Source organism: Aquarana catesbeiana, linkage group LG03 (genome assembly GCF_042186555.1).
Source record: "Aquarana catesbeiana isolate 2022-GZ linkage group LG03, ASM4218655v1, whole genome shotgun sequence".
Taxonomy (NCBI): domain Eukaryota; kingdom Metazoa; phylum Chordata; class Amphibia; order Anura; family Ranidae; genus Aquarana; species Aquarana catesbeiana.
In genome coordinates this window covers 299,157,672-299,177,658 of record NC_133326.1, presented here as the reverse complement: position 1 = coordinate 299,177,658, position 19,987 = coordinate 299,157,672, and the positions used below count along the sequence as shown (strand labels likewise).

General features: G+C 39.9%; 1 protein-coding gene across 18 annotated transcripts in view; it reads right to left on the bottom strand.

Moving 5' to 3' along the window:
- The window catches only part of PPFIA2 (PTPRF interacting protein alpha 2), a 544,100-nt gene that overhangs the window by 101,162 nt on the left and 422,951 nt on the right, over nucleotides 1-19,987 (bottom strand). For all 18 annotated transcript variants that reach the window (XM_073620222.1, XM_073620225.1, XM_073620227.1 and 15 more), the window contains 2 exons: nucleotides 15,353-15,488; nucleotides 6,072-6,292 (listed from right to left, as the gene is read on the bottom strand). In XM_073620222.1, the coding sequence (XP_073476323.1) occupies nucleotides 6,072-6,292; nucleotides 15,353-15,488 (357 nt within the window). The remainder of the gene's footprint in view (nucleotides 1-6,071; nucleotides 6,293-15,352; nucleotides 15,489-19,987) is intronic.

The window sequence follows — 19,987 nt, the reverse complement described above, 5'->3', positions numbered from 1 at the left end:
TTTTTTCTCAGTTTAGGCCGATACGTATTCTTCCACATATTTTTGGTAAAAAAAAAAAAAAATTGCAATAAGCGTTTATTGATTGATTTGTGCAAAAGTTATAGCGTTTACAAAATAGGGGATAGTTTTATGGCATTTTTATTAATAATTTTTTTTTTTTACTAGTAATGACGGCGATCAGCGATTTTTATCGGGACTGCGACATTATGGCGGACACATCGGACATTTTTGACATATTTTTGGGACCATTGTCATTTATACAGCAATCAGTGCTATAAAAATGCATTGATTCCCGTGTAAATGACACTGGCAGTCAAGGGGTTAACCACTAGGGGGCGGGGAGGGGTTAAATGTGTCCTAGGGGAGTGATTATAACTGTAGGGGGGATGGGCTGGTGTGTGACGTCACTGATCTCTGCTCCGATGACAGGGAGCAGAGATCCAGTGACACTGTCACTAGGCAGAACGGGGAGATGCTGTTTACAATGGCATCTCCCCATTCGTCCTCTCCGTGAGGCAATCGCGGGTATCCCCGCGGCGTTCGAGTCCGCGGGACCCGCGACCCAACTCACGGAGATCTCGGCAGGCGCGCGTGCGCACACGGCAGCAAATTCAAAGTAACGTACGGGTACGTTACTTTGCGCAGCCGTGCCATTCTGCCAACGTATATCTACAGGAGCCGGTCGGGAACCGGTTAAAGTGTTGCAAAATCCAGGACCCTGCATTAATTATAGCTCCCACAGGAGATAGAACATGGAACTGCAATTATTTTAGTAAATATAAACTGCTAAATACCTTTTCTCATCAGCAGTATATAGCAGTCTTTTGACTTCTTTCAGTGTCTTGTTAAAGCTTATAAGAGGAGTTTTCATTCTACTCTGACTGTGCTATGAGGCTGCAGGACCCCTGGCCCTCTGTCTGGACAGTGCTGATTGGCCCTGTGCTGATCATCACATGCACCATCCCAAGAAAACAAAAAACTCTCTAGCAATACACACCAAACTGAGCAAGTGCAGAGTGACTCCAAGGCTCTGTCTGATCAGGAAATGGATTGGGGACAGTGGAAAAAGGGGTGAGATCAGAGAAGTCAGGATCAAACAGCCTTTTTACACAATGCGGAGGATTAACCCCTTACGTTTCACAGTGAGTATAACAAGCATGCTTTACTGCATATACACACTGATTTTACTGTTGTGGGTTTAGTAACACTTTAACTCCAGCTAACTTAAAGTTACAGATATTTTTTTTTCCTTTTGGGATAAAGGTTTTAACAGATGAATAAAATCTGACAATTGTAGGCACCTGTCATTGGTAATTGGTTTGTCTCAACCCTCCACCTTTTTTTTACACAGTTTGGTTTGTTAAAGGAAGTTGAAAAATAATAAAAGGATACAAAAAAAAAAAAAAAACGAAGTTAGAGAGGGAACTCAGAAAAACAAAGACTGATCCATTAAAGCATATCCAAGATCAAAATTTAAAATGATATATTCATTTCCACATTGTATTTCAATCATTTCTAGCCTACTCTTATTTATCTGAGCAATCCTGAAGATTGTAAACTTACTTTATGAAGATCCCCACACATTTACTTCCTTGATTTCTGTAACATATTCTAATGCTGCATGAATAAGCACTGCTGTGTCACACAGTTTATAGAGCCTGCCTTCTGGACTACAGAGGCGCTGAGAGGAGGAGTTTTGGGAGGCGGAGTCAGTACAAGAATCACTGCTTGCAGGCAGCAAGGTACCATGGACTCCTTAGCTCCAGCAGGAGACATGCAGAACACACAAAAGATTTTTAGAAAAATAACTATTGTTTTTAATGTTATTACAATGCTCATGTTAAAAAAAGAATGTGTATCATGTGACCATAGAATTCCTTTAATGCTGGTGAGAGATCAAGTATATCATTTTTTATTTTCACTTTCAGTGCCACTTGCCAGTCTCAGGTAGAAAATAAAACTATTTGAATGCAAGGCGGAACTCATATTGCAAAGGATCAATTAAATATAATATTTCCTCACTTTCGTCCTTTTTAAGGTTATAGGCAAATGCCACTACAGTAAAACCTTGGTTTGAGAGCGTTTTGCAAGACAAGCAAAATTTTTTACAAAATTGTGACTTGGTATACAAGTGATGTCTTGATATAAGAGTAGCGTCATGTCACAACTGAGTATAAAAGAGAAGAGAGGCGCCTCTAAGCGTAGCAATATGGTTACATTTAATGAAGGTACAACATTTAGAAACTCACATGATTGATGATTAAAACAGGCACATCTAAGTATGCAGGCATCCAGGGTAAAGCTGTCCACATAGACCGTCCTCCGCACTGTCATCTACGTCAACCCTTTCACGCTCCGCTCCACGAGCACTCCAAGCCTCGTTTTTAGATCGCTCTACTGCAGGGTAGTCTTCCCGGTCATGAGTGCAGACTGACAGCGGTGAGAGCTGGTCTATGTGGACCGCTTTACCCCAGATCCCTGCATACTTAGATGTGCCTCTTTTAATCATCAACCATGTGAGTTGCCAAATGTTGTTAAATGTAACCATATTGCCACACTTAAAGGCGCCTCTCTTCTCTTTTATACTCTGTAGCTCCTGCTGGATTTTGCTTCTAATCCCCTTGTGGAGGCTTCCATTTGTGGATGGACATTTTATGGTTACACAACCTATCACATTGCAATAATCTTTTTTTATGGACTATAAACTGAAGGACTTATGAATAAAATGGTTGTGGAACGAATCATTTGAGTTTCCATTATTTCTTATGGGGAGATTCGCATTCATATACAAGTGCTTTGGATTACAAGCATGCTTCTTTTGACTGTGTCCATAGATATATACTGTATAATAATTGTTGTAAGATCTGGCAGACTGCAGGCAAGTGGAGAGGTCATATACCTAAGCACACTCTGTAAACTGGGCAATTATCCCCTTCCTGAACCTTGGGGGCATCTCATGAGCTATGAAGTTTTAAAGGTTGGCTGTATCCTGGCTACATTTTATAATCTTTTAGAGCTATAATACTTTGTGCTTCAGTGTCTCTCATAACCCTGGCTTTCCTCATATCCATGTGATGTCACCACAGATGTTTAACGTAGACATGTTCTAGGGATGATACTTTGTACTTTTGGTTAAATACAATCAGTAACCATGGTAAACCTATGAAAACTAAAATGATTTGCCGTTTCAATTTAATTATGCTGGTTGCATATTCTGATTGTGCATGATAGTGCTGCAGGTTTTGAACCTAGATATAAATGGAATTTGGACAAAGTTCTTGATGTTTGAAAAAACAGGAACTGGATATACAGGCAATCACCTAACTCACATAGCTACTTGCTTTCTATGTGCATTTAGCTAGAAATTGGACAGAGGCAGGATGTTTTTGTACAGTTGCCACAGGCAAAGAAGCAGGAGTGCCAAAAATAAAAATAGCTCAGAAACACAGTCACTGTAACTTAGTCCTCTCAAAGTAAAAAAGCCAACTTTAAATGTCACCAGCATGTCAGTTCCCAGGTTTGTTCCAGGTGCTGCTGGTGCAAGCAGTTGACATTTTATCTATTGTAAAGGCAATCCACTGACCTGGCTTCAACTCTGTTCTGCTGTTTAAATGCTATGCGATACCAAAAAACTGTATATCCCGACCAATGCTTTATTATTCTTATTTTCAGTATTTACACTGAATACTTTAAGAAAATAATCAAGCTGGCATAAAAAAAATCTAAGGCAGAACTGTAAAGATCTATAAGAGCTGGCTTTGTCTTTTTTTGTAGCTGGAAGGCTGCTGACATGTAGAACAGCTAATCCTGTAGACCAGAATAGTTTTTCTTATATGCTTGCCCTGTTTTAAAGTGAATCCATGCCTTGCCTACCCATCACTAGGAATAGTTATCCAATATAGTCATTTAAATATTAGAACATCATTACAAACCAGGTAAGGTCCAGGACAACAAGGAAATGCCTTAAGTAAAATAGATGATCCCAGCTTGAGACGTATTACTTAGGGCACCAAAATGAGCAAGCCCCTTTTATAGTACCTCTTGTATAGCATGGGAACATGACTTAAACACAAATTTCTCCATTCCTGAATGGGAGACTATTTGCTCCTACACACACAAAGGCTCCCTTAATGTCGCCACACAAGAATGCGGATATAAAAATCTTACGAGATGGTACAGAACCCCTGCTCTACTTAAATTCTCTAACTCGATCCCCAATAGATGTTGGCGAAGAGAAGCTGAGGATGGATCAATGATACACATCTGGTGGTCGTGTCCCAAGGACCAACTTTTTTGGAAATTGGTACATGACACTATTCTTTCAGTCACTACAGAGAGATTTGATTTCTCACCTGCATAATACCTGCTTCATCATACTAATATTCCAAAAAAGCGTTACTTCAAATCACTAACTATGTTTATGATAAACGCGGCCAGACACTGCATACCTTGCCATTGGCGTTCTTCTACCATCCCAACGAAAAAGGAATGGTACTGCAGACTCAATAACATAGAAAAGATTGAAGAACTCATCAGTATCTCACAAGTAAAGTTATCCAAATTTACATCAACATGGTACTGTTGGCAACACTAAGACAACACCTGCATATTCAGAGAACGACTGTTGACCTCTTCATAGCATTAACGTTTGATAGAAATAGAAACCAACTAACTCTCAGCCCAGTTACCATCTTTATGGTCCTAATGTGATATCAATGTATATAGGGACCATCCATTTCACCTCAAAACAATAATTTAATCCAATAAACCACTATTTTTGCCTGATATCACTTGCGCGGAGAGAGAGAGAGGAGTTCCGGGTATCCCCTTCTTTTCTCCCCCCCATTTCTCCCCCTCCCCATTCCCCTGTCAGCTATGACTATTCCTTTTAATCTGTTACATCTCGTGCTAGTCTTTATAAAACATAATCAAGCTAAGACACTTCTATAGCTAGCATTATCTCATTATCTCATCAATTGACACAAGCAAAGACTCTTTACAGACATCAATGTATAAATTCCTTTCTATGGTAACCTTGCAATGTAGATCAACCAATAGCACTGTTCTGACATGAATAATAATGCTCTTCTGTATACGCGTTTTCTTGTTCCTCCTTCATACGAGCCAATTGACTTCTTGTTATTTGAGGTCATATTAATGTCAAAAATATGTTATTTGTATGCTTCTTGAACTTCAATAAAAATTTATGAAACAAAATGAGTATGCCTACAAACTCCACAGATTAAAACTTGGCCCTGCAGAGTGGACAGGGTAAGGTCAGCCATAGGTGAGCAGACCACTCAAATCTCATTTACACTGCAGTGCTGTCAGGACCGGTCAAGGGGATTGATTTACCAAAACTGGAGAGTGCGAAATCTGGTGCAGCTGTGCATGGTAGCCAATCAGCTTCTTTCTAACTTCAGCGTGTTCAATTAAGCTTTGACAAAAAACCTGGAGGCTGATTGGTTTTTATGCAGAGTTGCACCAGATTTTGCGATCTCTAGTATTAGTAAATCAACCCCAAAATGTCTTTCCCTGCTTAGCTGATGCATGGCTATAGCAAATCAGATAAAGGGTTGTTTCCTTTTTATCACAGAATTCTGACTGATCTGGGGAAACTTGAAGCATGCAAGAGAAGAGGTACTTTCTTAGTTTTCTAGCACCCCTGTAAACATAGAAAAGATTCTGCACCACTGTATTATTTCCTTAGGGAACAAATATTGTATATGGTCATAATGTTGTGAGGGCTTATTGATCTACTACATATTAATTGGTGTTGAATTAAAAACCTTTACTTGGGGTTATGTAACACAATATCTCAGGATACCTTCTGCAAGTCCCCCCAATAATTTCTTGTTCTGTTCTTAAATGTTCCAAGCACTCTATTGTAAGTGTCTCCATAAGACAATCCTTCCCAACAGCCACCAACTGGACTTTTCCAGACCATATAGCATATTGGGGTCATAACAAATAAATATGTAGTGCCAACTTAAAACTTTTTGAAACACAGTGCTAAGAAACATAACAGAAAAACTGCAGATAAAATGTATATAATATCAAGAAAAAAATACCTTATTTCTTTGTTAATAGCATCTAACTGCTCTTGAAGCATCATTGCCAATGTCTGAGCATCAGAATGTCCACCTGGAGATAAAAGGTCCATGGAACTGAAAATCGTTTCACGATCATCATCATCTATATCAGACATCTCTGTATCACTTTCAAAGGGAAGACTGCTAAGCACTCCCATTTGCTGTGTTCGATTCCATTCATGGTCCCCTAGAGACTTCACCTATTTAGAGAGAAATAGTGGCAAAACAAAAAAATACAAGACAATTTGGTGTCAGGAACATATACATTTGTGTTTTTTATTTCATAGCAACGGCCTTCTGCAATCTACACCCAAAAAAATATTTCCTAATACCCAAATTAGTAATAACAGAATCAAAACAATTACTAATAATCACTTTTTGATTCTGATGACTATTTGCTTGCACGATAGGTTTGCACAGATGCATGGATTTATGAAGTTAGGCAATCATGCATATATTCTGAAGAATTTAAACATTTGCAGTTTGCCCGGCTTTCATAATCATTTGTGCACCACTAATTCTAACACATCAAACAGAAATATACATTTTAAATACACAATGTAAATTTTGTATTCCTATCCTAACATTTGAAATACATTCTACTGCTAATAGCTGATGCCCTTAACTTCATTTAGGTGAACTCCTGATGAAGTCACAAGACTGTGATGATACGCGTCAGGATTGATTGACAGGCACGCCGGAAGTGACGCGGAAGTATGAGAATGTGAATACTTATATTGCTACTATTTACCAATACATTTTTGCCTAAACGTTACTACACTATCCCCCTTCTTCCCTCCTACCCACAATGGGCAAGTGTGAGAGGACCCTTATACCACTATAGAGGAGCCATTATCCACCACAGAACATTAACCATTGGAAAATGAGAGGAGGACCCCTAAAGGTGAAAGAGCGAAGCACTTTTTATTCACCCTTCACATTATAATATTCTTAGGACCTCTTTAGAGACTTATTAGATTGGTGGTTGGTACAATGTACCCGATACCCATTCACATGGGGGGGCAGGATCTGGGGGTCCCCTTGTTAAAGGGGGCTTTGGATTCCGATGAAAACCCCCCGCCCGCAGACCCCCACAACCACCAGGCAAGGGTTGTGGGGATGAGGCCCTTGTCCCCAAAACACCCTCCCCATGTTGAGGACATGTGGCCTGGTATGGTTTAGGAGGGAGGGCACTCTCATGCCCCCCCTTTTCCTGCAGCCTGCCAGGTTGTGTGCTTTTTTTTTACATTTTGGTGCAGGGCTCCCATTAATTTTCATACCAGACCCGAAGGGCCTGGTAATGGACTGGAGGGGGGAGGGATCTTCTTCACCTGCAAATGTATGGGATGCCTTTAAGGCATATACTCAAGGACAATATATATCTATTATTAAGGCTGTCAACAAGGCTCAGCGGGTCAAGACCGATACCCTGCAATCTTCGGTGGAAGAGCAAATAGCTTAATATACAATTGATCCGTCAGAGAATAATTTTAATGGTTTATTACAAAAGCAAACAGATGTCCTTTGAGCAGGGGGACTGGAATGGTCGTTTTTTGGCAATGATGGCTCAACATGAGCATACTATTACCTCGATCTCTGAAATACATACCTCATTGGGGGAACACGGTTTCTTCGCAATCTAATATTTTAGAGGCCTTTCAACAGTACTGCCAGACATTGTATACATCCTAGTTGACCCCAGATCTTTTGCCTAATGATATGGTGGCTTGGTTGGATCTGGTGATGCTTGCCTGGTTGTCGGACACGGAGAGAGGGCTTTAGTAAGTCCTATAACATCAGAGGAGGTTCTCCAAATTATTGATTATTGGTTCTTTCCCTATGGGAAAGTCACCGGGACTGGATGGTCTCTCTATAGAATTTTATAAGGCTCACGGAGACCTTCTTGCTCTTCTTCTTGCTTCTCTCTATTCCCACTGTCTGAAGGAGGGGCGGTGCCGGATTCACGCTCATATAGTTCTGATTCACAAATCACAAAAAGATCCATCCTCCTGTGCATCGTATAGACTTATTGCTCTTCTGAATACAGATTTCAAGATATTGACAAAACTCATTAAACTCATAATCGTAATCCTGCCAAGATGATCTTTTTAGGAATTGATAAGTACACCCCCCACTGGAGGTGTGGGTCTCTATTACGTGGGATTTCAAGATTAGAAATGGCATGGATATATAAGATTAAATGCTATACCCCTTTTGGGCTCAATGTGGAGGTAGATCTTAATGCCTTTATAGATAATTCTTAATCATTTTTTGCACAAGCTGTGAACTTGATGTGAACCCTTTGTGGCTATACCTTTATTCATTATTTTTTCCTTGTATAGGTGTCCCTCTCCACATTCTAACATTTTTTTTTGGCCAGCACTGATAAAAAGGAAAGGTGGTGGGGTCTGTCTCTATGTGAGAAGTGATCTCAAAGCAAGTGTGAAAGAGGACCTGATTGATGGAGAGTGTGATGAGTCTGAAGCATTATGGGTGGAACTGCATATAGATGGGCGTAGTTCAAAGTTAATCATTGGAGTTTGTTATAGACCACCCAATGTTAACGAGGAGGTGGAGACTCAGCTCCTTGCACAGATGGAAAGGGCTGCAAGGGCTGGGACAGTGATAATAATGGGAGATTTTAACTACCCAGAAATTGACTGGAGTAATGGCACTGCTGGGACAGTTAAAGGGCAAAAATTTATAAACCTAGTACAGGACAATTTTATGGTCCAGTTTATTGAGGCCCCAACTAGGAATGAAGCTCTGTTGGACCTGGTAATCTCAAACCATGCAGAGCTTATTACTAATGTGCAGATAAAGGAACACCTGGGTAGCAGTGACCATAACATGATTTCATTTGATGTTAGCTGTAAACAAGAAATACATAAGGGAAAGATAAAAACACTTAACTTCAAGAGAGCAAATTTTCCAAGGATGAGGGCTGCTCTCGAGGACTTAGACTGGGAGGGAATATTGGCAGCGATAAACACAGAACAGAAATGGGAATTCTTCAAAAAGACTGTTTGGGACCTCACTGCAAAGTATATTCCCATGGGCAATAAATTTAAAAGGCTAAAAAGAAAACCTATGTGGCTCACGGTCAAAGTTAGAAAAGCTATAAACAATAAGAAAAGAGCTTTTAAAAAATATAAAAATGAAGGAACACTAGAGTTGTTTAAATGCTACAAAGAATTTAACAGAATATGTAAAAAGGAAATCAAGGGTGCAAAAATTCAAAATGAACGACAGATCGCAAAAAATAGTAGGACAAACCCCAAAAAATTCTTCAAATATATTAATAGTAAAAAGGTCATGTCTGAGCATGTAGGCCCTTTACAAAATAATCTAGAGTGGGTGACTGGGGACAAGGAGAAGGCTAATTTATTAAATACTTTCTTCAGCTCTGTGTATACAAAAGAGCATGGGGAAGCTCATGTCCATAATGGGGGTGGTATTGACACAGCCCCCAATGATCCACAATGGCTCAAAAGGGATATGGTCCAGAAATATTTAGACAGAATAAAAGTGGATAAAGCACCTGGACCTGATGGCATCCACCCACGGATCCTAAAAGAATTGAGCTCTGTAATTTCAAAGCCATTGTATCTAATTTTTAGGGACTCATTAATGACAGGAATGGTACCACTGGATTGGCGCAGGGCGAACGTGGTGCCTATATTTAAAAAGGGATCAAAGTCTTTACCAAGTAACTATAGACCTGTTAGTTTAACTTCTATAGTCGGGAAGATACTGGAGCGTTTAATAAAGGACCACATAGAAGAGTTCTTGCTGGAAAAAAACATTTTAAGCAACAGACAGCATGGATTCATGAAAGACAGAAGTTGTCAGACAAACCTGATTTCTTTTTATGAAGAGGTAAGTAAAACCTTGGACAGAGGGGTGGCTGTGGACGTGGTTTACTTGGATTTTGCAAAAGCGTTCGATACAGTTCCGCACACACGGCTCATGTGTAAGCTAAAGTCTACAGGGTTGGAAATATCAGTTTGTAAATGGATGGAAAACTGGCTAAAAGACAGAATTCAGAGAGTAGTGGTTAATGATTCTTACTCTGAATGGTCTAAGGTTATCAGTGGTGTACCCCAAGGTTCAGTGCTGGGACCCTTACTCTTTAATATCTTTATAAATGATATTGGGTCTGGGATCAAAAGTAACATTTCTGTCTTTGCAGATGACACCAAGCTATGCAGTGGAATAACGTCCTTACAGGATGTCTCCAATTTACAAGCCGACCTCAATGCACTGTCTAATTGGGCGACTATGTGGCAGATGAGGTTTAATGTTGAGAAATGTAAAGTTATGCACTTGGGGGCTAAGAATATGCATGCATCATACATTCTAGGGGGAGTACAACTGGGGGAATCCGTAGTGGAGAAGGATCTGGGGGTTTTGGTAGATCATAAGCTCAATAATAGCATGCAATGCCAAGCTGCGGTTTCCAAAGCGAGCAAAGTTCTTTCTTGTATTAAGAGAGGTATGGACTCCAGAGAGAGAGACATCATTTTGCCCCTGTTCAAATCATTAGTAAGACCTCATCTGGAATATGCCGTTCAGTTTTGGGCACCAGTTCTCAAAAAGGATATCGGGGAACTGGAGAAAGTGCAGAGAAGGGCAACCAAACTGATAAGAGGCATGGGGGAGCTCAGCTATGAGGAAAGATTAGAGGAACTGAATTTGTTCACTCTTGAGAAGAGGAGAATAAGGGGGGATATGATTAACATGTTTAAATATATAAGGGGTCCATATAGTGAACTTGGTGTTGAGTTATTCACTTTACGGTCAACACAGAGGACAAGGGGGCACTCTTTACGACTGGAGGAAAAGAGATTTCATCTCCAAATACGGAAAGGTTTCTTCACAGTAAGAGCTGTGAAAATGTGGAATAGACTCCCTCCAGAGGTGGTTCTGGCCAGCTCAGTAGATTGCTTTAAGAAAGGCCTGGATACTTTCCTAAATGTACATAATATAACTGGGTACTGACATTTATAGGTAAAGTTGATCCAGGGATAATCCGATTGCCACTCTGGGATCAGGAAGGAATTTTTTCCCCTGCTGTAGCAAATTGGAGCATGCTCTGCTGGGGTTTTTTGCCTTCCTCTGGATCAACTGTGGGTATAGTATTGGGTATATTGTTTTTTTGTTTTTTTTGTTTTTTTATGGTTGGACTGGATGGACTTATGTCTTTTTTCAACCTGACTAACTATGTAACTATGATACTTTGTGATCACTTACTACCAATACTGGCCATTCTTTGGACATTGATGTCATATTAAATCTATTTTGAATGTTGGTTGTTTAGGCAACCATTTTTATTTACCTCTATCCTATTGGAACTGGTTTTACTTTAATTCAGTTTTTATTATATGTTATTTTATCTGAGTTCTTTTTTGTTTCTTTTTTTTTCATTTACACGTAATTTGATTAATTTCTATTATGTTTACTCTATTGGTACATATGGATCTAGATTTTTATACATTTATTTATTTTCATATTTATGTATAGTTCTATTTTTCCACTAGATGGCGTAATGTGACCCTTATCCATCTGGGAATTTTTTATGGTCGTCCTATTTGGATTGTGTGTCTTTTTGATACATTGTCCAAACTAGTTTTATGTCAGTATTGCTCTATATGTGCCCTCTCAATTATTTAATTTAATTTTTTTTTTTTTTATTTCTACTTTTTTATTTAGTTTATTAATCCATATAATGCTCTCTGAGCATTTCCTATTTCCGTTTTGGAGACCTGGTGTTGCCACTCATGTTTCACAACGAGGCGTGGTTTCTATGTATATTTATAGCGATGAGTCAGTGCGTCGCCTGTTCCCTAGACGATGTCTTTCTAAGACGAAACGTACGTCGGATGGTTGACAGGCTGACGTCATCACTGAGTATCTCATCTTGAATGGGTGTTCGCAGGCCGGCCGGCTGCTGTTTTATCTTTGCTTTTAATTCTGCTGTTTACGTAAGTGCAATATTTTATTTGAATACATTTTTATTACCAACTGATTTGTGCTATGGAGAGCCGTCTTTTTACTTTTTTTGGGTCCTCCCTGCTGTTTGCTTATTGATCCATTGGATGGAGCCACCCTGGTCTGCCTGGTCATCCTGGTCAGTCTTTCTCCACATTGTGAATCGTATCAGGACGGTATCATTGACTGTGCACCTGGTTTATTTAAAAGCTGGTTCACAGCTTGCCTTTGGTAAGCGTTTATTTTACCTGGTGGTGGATTCTTTCACATGGTGTCATCTGAAGGATTTATTAGCTTTTTGCACCTTATTGGAAATCATTGGGATTTTATATTTGGACTTTATTTCACTGTTGTAATTTTTCCTTTTTGTTTATTTCTTTTCTATATCACATCGGTTGTGTTTAGTGTTCATTTCTGACATATATGTGGGTCCTTCAGGGATCTATTTATATTATAGTACACCCGTTTGCAGCGCGGTTCATATTTATCTATTGTCTTATTGACTGTACATATCCCACAATTTTAGAACTGCAGCTACTTTTTTTGTGTTAGCGTGGTAATTTTTCTCTCCTCACAAATTTTTTGCATGTTTGCAAGTTCTGGTGCAAACCCGAACCGGGGGGGGGGGGGGTTGTTCCGCTTATCCCTACTAATTCGTAGTGTTTGTTTTTGAGCCGGCTTGAAAAAGGTTCCCATTACCCTTATCCCTTTATTTGCTCGCAAGATAATAAGTAATTTGTTACTGTCATTGCTCCTATTTTGGAGGTTTTATCCTACTTCCTGCCTAAACAAAAAAAGAAAGGGGAAATATCCTCATTTTTGATCAGATAGAAAGGGAAGAAGTATTCAGGGAAGCATGACCATTTTTGGTAAACTCATTTCTTGTTGAAGACAGAAGGGAATTGATTTACTAAATGTAAATAGGCAAATGGGTTGTTCATTTTGCAATTGGATCTGCCCCAGAGCTTAAAGTGATTGTAAACGATCATGTAAAACGGCCACAGCGCAGATCTGAATTTCCGGGAGGCCGTCACGCGCCCCCTGCAGGGCGCGCATGGCACGCGCTGTGTTCACCGAGTCACTGATCCGGTCCCGGCCCCTTACCATGTGTTCAGCTGTCAGCCAATGATCACATGACGTAAACAAAAGCTCGGTAATCGTTTTTTTTCTCCTCACGCTGACAGCGTGAGGAGAAAAAAAAAGCCGATCACCGGCTTATCTGCAAGGGACATCGGTCCCGAAGAGGAAGAGGCAATTATGCCTCATCTGTGCCCACCAGTACCCTCTGCCAGTGCCACCTGCCATTGCCACCTGCCAGTGCCCACCAGTGCCACCTATCAATGCCCATGAGTGCCACCTATCAATGCCCACAAGTGCCACCTATCAATGCCCACCAGTGGTGCCAATCGGTGCCACCTAGCAGTGCTGCCTATCAGTGTAAACGATCAGTGTCCATTATTGCCACCCATCAGTGCCCATCACTGCCACCCATCAGTGCCCATCACTGCCACCTATCTGTGCCCATCTGTGCCCATCAGTGCCGCCTCATCAGCGTACATCAATGAAGGAGAAAAATTACCTGTTTGCAAAATTTTATAACAAAATATTAAAAAAAAAAAAAAAATTTAACAAAAAATAAAAACCGCAAATACCACCAAAAGAAAGCTCTATTTGTGGGGAAAAAATGATAAAAATGTATTTTGGGTACAGTGTAGCATGACCACGCAATTGTCATTCAAAGTGCATCTGCACTGAAAGCTGAAAATTGGTCTGGACAGGAGGGGGAGTTTAAGTGCCCAGTAAGCAAGTGGTTAAAATAGAAATTAAAGGCAAAACATTTTTGCAAAGATATAAAGAAAAAATTATAAATACCTTTCTTCCTTTTTTATAAGTGATCACATTCCCTCTGTTCTCAGCTGCATAGGAGCTGGGAGGAGGAGAAGCTGCAGCAGCACACAGAGCTTCCCAGTGAATGGCTGTGCAGCGGGGACATGTCAGGACAAGTCTGATCATTGGAGGAGAGCACACTGAGTTCCCAGTATAGCTAGAGAACTGACCGCTGTGTGCTCACTTACTTAGTGTGGTCAGTCTTTAATAGGAAAGCAGAAGGACTGGCAGGAACACCAGGGATTTCACACAAAAGAAGCAATACAAACAGAAAAGGATACGTTCTCATACAAGTACATGGTACAGCAGGCACATATAAGTAATATGATGTGTTGGGGTAACAAATGCTTTAACCTCCCTGGCGGTATGATTATTTCAGATTTTTGCGTCTCAAAGCGGTACAATTATTTTGCAAAGAAATTTGGCGTTTTATATTGTAGGTCTGTAATTCTTAGCAATAACACACTTAGATCTGTCTACCAAGAGTCTAGTAGATATCCCGGGTATGATGAAGTTTGAAACACAAAATCATAAATTATAATATAATAAATAAATATAAATAATTAAAAAAAAAAATAATATAATAATAATAAAATAAATTTCCCCACAATTCACTATCGCTCAATTCTGCAAGTGTTCTATTTACTATCGCTGTTTTCTAGCTGGTCTAAAGCCACTTTTGACGTAAAGGGACACTTTTTGGTTGCTATGGACAATCTCAAGTTTCCAGGCAGAAAGAACAGTATATGTAATATCAAAACTGCATGCAGGGCATGGGCCAAAGCACTGGGGACAAAAGGGAAGTGAAATGACTTCATACAGTACTGTAATCTGTAAGATTACAGTACTGTATGTGTTATGATTTTTACATTTTTTGAATTTGGCGCCAGGCTCTGCCCCTGTATGTCGCAACGTATGCAGGGAACGGAGCCTGGCACAGAGAGACTTTGGGCAGAGGACGGAGCTCACAGACAGCACGGGGGGACATCGCAGGATCCTGGGGACAAGGTAAGTATACCGCACCAGGATCCAGAGATGTAATCCTGAGTGTGGCTCGGGGTTACCGCTAATGGGGCTGAAATTTAACCCCAAGCCACACTCGGGAATACCGTCAGGGAGTCTACTGAAGCTCTGATAACTTCCATCATACAATCATGTGCAAGAATTACTACTGTTTTTTTGTTTGTTTTTTGCACATGATTGGGTATTCTTTGCAAAGTGAAATTTCACCAAATCCCCTAAGCTCTTATACAAATTCCCTTGCAGAGTGCAACTTCCCTTGCAAAGTGAACAGCCTATTTGTTTTTTAGTAAATCAACCTCAAAGCCTCATAGCAATTGCACTAGCACATGCATACAAAATATCTACATCAAATATCAGACCTTTGGTTCTTCTCTTCTTATTCCCATTCTTCCTTTACGTGGCCTCCTTATGACTTTAGCTGAACGGTAGTCTGGCTGCGTATCTACCAATGAACCAACAGAGTATCTCAGTTCTGCTGATGTTTCCAGATGAGGCCTAAGAGAAATGCAAAACATGTCACTAAGATGAGGTGTACATACGTTTAGCTTGTAGATATCACTATATACAGTAGCTTTAATGTAAAACTATAGTGCCTACTAGATTTGGTACACAACACATGATCAAAAGGATACACTGAGAATAATTCTCTAAGATTAACGAGGGAAGGAGAGAAGGGGAGAGCAGATGAGAGAAGGGATAGGATAGATTCAGGAGAGAGGAAATTAAAAAGTAAAAATAAATAGAGGGAGGAGAAAAGGCAATAAGGCTCTGTTCACATTAGTGAGATTTCAGATGTGACTTGAGTCACACAGAATTGCAGGATAATGGAAATCACATTTTATTCAATGGTGCCTGTTCACCCCAATGCAACTCAGCATAGTGTGATTTTGGAAAAAGTTGGCCCCATAGAATATGCAAACAACGTCAAAGTAACATTCAAGTTGCATCCAATGTACACTACAAACTCACACTTAAAGTCGGATCAAAATTGGATTGCAGCAGTGTGAACCTAGCCTTATGCATTATTTAATTTGAGACAGAAAGTATGGTAAAAATAGCTGAATAGTTTATAGCTGGGGTTTGGGGGGAATCATTAATTTGCTTCAAAGGATCAATAACCTTTTCTGGCAACACAGAGTGGCAGGGGACTCCCCCATCACAAAGTCTGTTCTCCCCAACCCTTGGGTTACCTGTGGTCATCTTGTGAGATCCTTTGTGGAACTGATTTTAGTGATGCAGAAGGTTATAGGGCAAGAATGTCAGTGCGATGTGATGTAACTTGACAAAAAATGACATACTATAAGGTTAGAAAAAGTATAAGTGGCACTATTCTTCTCTAATTTCAGTATAGTGGAAAGAAATTGCCTTGCAGTTTATAAAACCTTTAGTCTATCCCAAGTCAAACCAAAAAAAACGAAGAGAAGCGAATAAAAAGCTATAAAAGACAGGTGTTATACCCTCTGTCTTTTTATTCAGGCTGTTGGATCAAAACCATAAACATATGGGATGGTTTGGTCTTCCTTAGAAGATGTTGTGGGCCCCAAATCCCAAAAAAGCCCATGGTATCAAAAATGCCACAGAAGTGTTAGACATAGTATACTTGCTTTTTAAGTGTTACAGGTACATAATTACTAGGGCAATGAAGTCACAGAGAAATGCTTGGAGTTTTAGGGGGTCCCAGTGCCTCTATGCAGTGGAAAACTGAACTGGCAAGAGGTCTATTGCATATTTACCAGCTCATATAGACCACTGGGCCAAACTAGTAATGTGGTATGCCCAAACAAATGAGCAGCAAATGACCCTTCAAAGAAGATTTGAGAGGAGAAAAGATGGAGAGAGAAAGAGAAGGCAAATACTGTTTTTCTTCAACCAGCTGAGGACCTAAGCGTATACAGGGCATACACCATCTTCCCCTGCTGCTGCTGGCAAATCTAAGGTGTCTAAAGTGGTATAAAATCGAAAAACAAAAAATAATATATTGCAATTTTTGGGCTTTTTGTCCTTTATTTCACCTGGTGATCCAGCCAGTAACACACTTCCTGTCTTAGGGTGCCTGCATTCTGGATGTAAATAGTAAAGCAGGCACCTTTTGACAGCAGCATTGTTGATCTGGGGAGAGGGTAGTGTTATGCCGTGTACACACGACCGGTTTTGCCGTTGGAACAAACTCCGAAGGTTTCTCCGACGGAACTCCGACGGATATCCGCTCAAGATGTCTTGCATACACACGGTCACACCAAAGTCCAACTGTCCAGAATGCGGTGATGTACAGCACGTATGACGGGACTAGAAAATGGAAGTTCAATAGCCAGTAGCCAATAGCTTCCGTCTCGTACTTGCTTCAGAGCATGCGTCGTTTTTGGTCCGTCGGAACAGCATACAGACGAGCGGCTTTCCCGATAGGAAATATTTAGAACATGTTCCATTTCTAGGTCCATCAGAATTTTCGAAAAAAAAGACAGATGAGGCATACACACGATCGGAATAGACGATGAAAAGCTTCCGTCTGACTTTTTGTATTGGACATTCCACTCGTGTGTACGCGGCATTAGACTAGCAAAATTAGATGGATTTGCTTACAAAATTGAAGTTGAACTCCAGCTAACACTTTTTCAGCAGTTACAGCAAACCGTTTTTTTTTCCTTTTGGGATAAAGGTTTTACATAAAGGCTGGTTCACACCTGGAACCTCATTCCTGTGCAGTGCAATTTTCAGCCCATTCATTTGAATAAGCTGAAATCCGGCTGGATCACACAAAAAGTAGTGCATCCACTACTTTTCAAAACTGCACTCACAAAAGCACATGATAATGTGGTACCATGCAATCTGATGCAGGCAAACGCACTGCGTTTGCGATCTGCATTTGGGGTGTCACTAGGAATATAACTGCCACTTAGTATGGACAGCATGGTCCGTTAAAGAAAGTTGAAAAATAACAGACTTACTGGCTGAATCACCAGGTGACAGTAAAGAAAAAAGCATAAGCAAAGAAAAGCATTGCAGCCAATAATTGGTAAGCTGCAATTTATTTTATTTTTTTTCTATTGGGTTTAATACTGATTCAGTTGAGAGAAACAAGGTAACAATGATGTTGTTACATCATATTTACTCAAAGGGGGGGGGGGGGGTGACCTTTAATCTGCATTTGATGTTACTTAGGGCAACTCAACAAATATTTTAGAAAAAATTAAATGAAAGGTGTTCCTATATAACCAGTGGCATCACTAGGGTCGGTGTCACCTGGTGCGGCAAAACATGATGTCACCCCCCCTCCTGTCTATCCTGCCCAGCGCCTGCAGGATAGACAGGAAGTTTGCACAAAAGTTTGGTTTGCACAAAAGTTATAGCGTCTACAAAATAGGGGATATATTTAAGGCATTTTTATTATTATTAATTTTTTTTACTAGTAATGGTGGCGATCAGCGATTTTTAGCGGGACTGCGACAATGCGGCGGATAGATCGGACACTTTTGACTCTTTTTTGGGACCATTGATATTTATACAGCGATCAGAGCTAAAAATAGCCAATGATTACTGTACAAATGTCACTGGCAGGGAAGGGGTTAACACTAGGGGGCAATCAAGGGGTTAAGTGTCCCCTAGGGAGGTGTTTCTAGCTGTGGGGGAGTGAACTGACTGGGAGTAGAGAGAGATCGCTGTTCCTGATTACTAGGAACAGCAGATCTCTCTTTACTTCCCTGACAGAACTGGGATCTGTCTGTTTACATTGAAAGATCCCCGTTCGGGCTCTCTGAGAAGCAATCGCGGGTCACTGGTGGACATCGTGTGCACCGGCCACACGCATCGGCATGTGCCCCCTATACCTCTTAAAGCGGCTGCCGTACAGCTACGGTGATTCACACAGTCGTGCCAACCTGCCGCTGTAGAATGACGGCGGCTGGTCGGCAAGCAGTTAAGAGCTGGTTCTGGCCAGATCAGTAGATTGCTTTAAAAAAAGGGCTGAAATATTTTCTAAATGTACATAATATAACTGCATACTAACATTTATAGGGGAAGTTGATCCAGGGAATATCTGATTGCCTCACCGGGGAACAGGAAGGATTTTTTTCCCCTGCTGGAGCAAATTGGATCCTGCTTTGCTGTTTTTTGCTTTCCTATGGATCAACTGTGGGTATAGCATTGTAGGTTTTTTTTCTCTCCCTTTTATTGGTTGAACTAGATGGACTGGTGTATTTTTTCAACCGGATGACTATGTAACTATATGTTACATTTTTTTGTTTCTTATTTTTAGTGTCACATTAAAACAATGTGCAAAATAAAAAAAAAATAAAAATCATTTTTAAATAATGTCGAAATGCTCTGTACTAGAATCATAATTTTTTTTTTTTTTTGTTTCACAAAAATAATCATAATTTTAGTGTCATTATAAAAGAGGCAAATTATACAATAAACATTAAAAAAATGTATCTTCTGCAAAACTGATCAAAGTAGAAAAAAATGCAATTTCTAATTTTGTTACTTATTTTTGTCTATAGATTGCAGAGAAAATTGAAATACTTTTTCAAGACAATGTCACTAAAAATCACAAAAAAAACAAAACATATACATATATATTACTTTGTGAAGTAAGGACAAATGTATTGCTGAATAAACAGGCTTATAGCAGAAATGTAAAAATAATTGCAGTCCATAATTGTAGTCCATAAGGGGTATACAGGTGTGACAGCTGAAGTGGTTACAAAAAAAAAAATTGTGTTCTTGCTCTCACTTCATGAAAGGAGAATAGCATTTTTAAGCGGATCAAAGTTTAAGCTGTCAGTTGTAAGATGAATTGTAGTATTGCTCATTCTGCCAGAAAAGGGAACAATGAGACATCATTTTGGTGGGATTATGTGACACCAAAGATTGAAAAATGTGAGTCTAAAAAGAGTTTGAGGCATCAAGCTGTCACTCAAGGTGATATGCCCTTGAGATAACCAGAAGCCTAAAGCATGGATGTAGATGTAGTAGACATGTAGCTTGGCAAACACTTG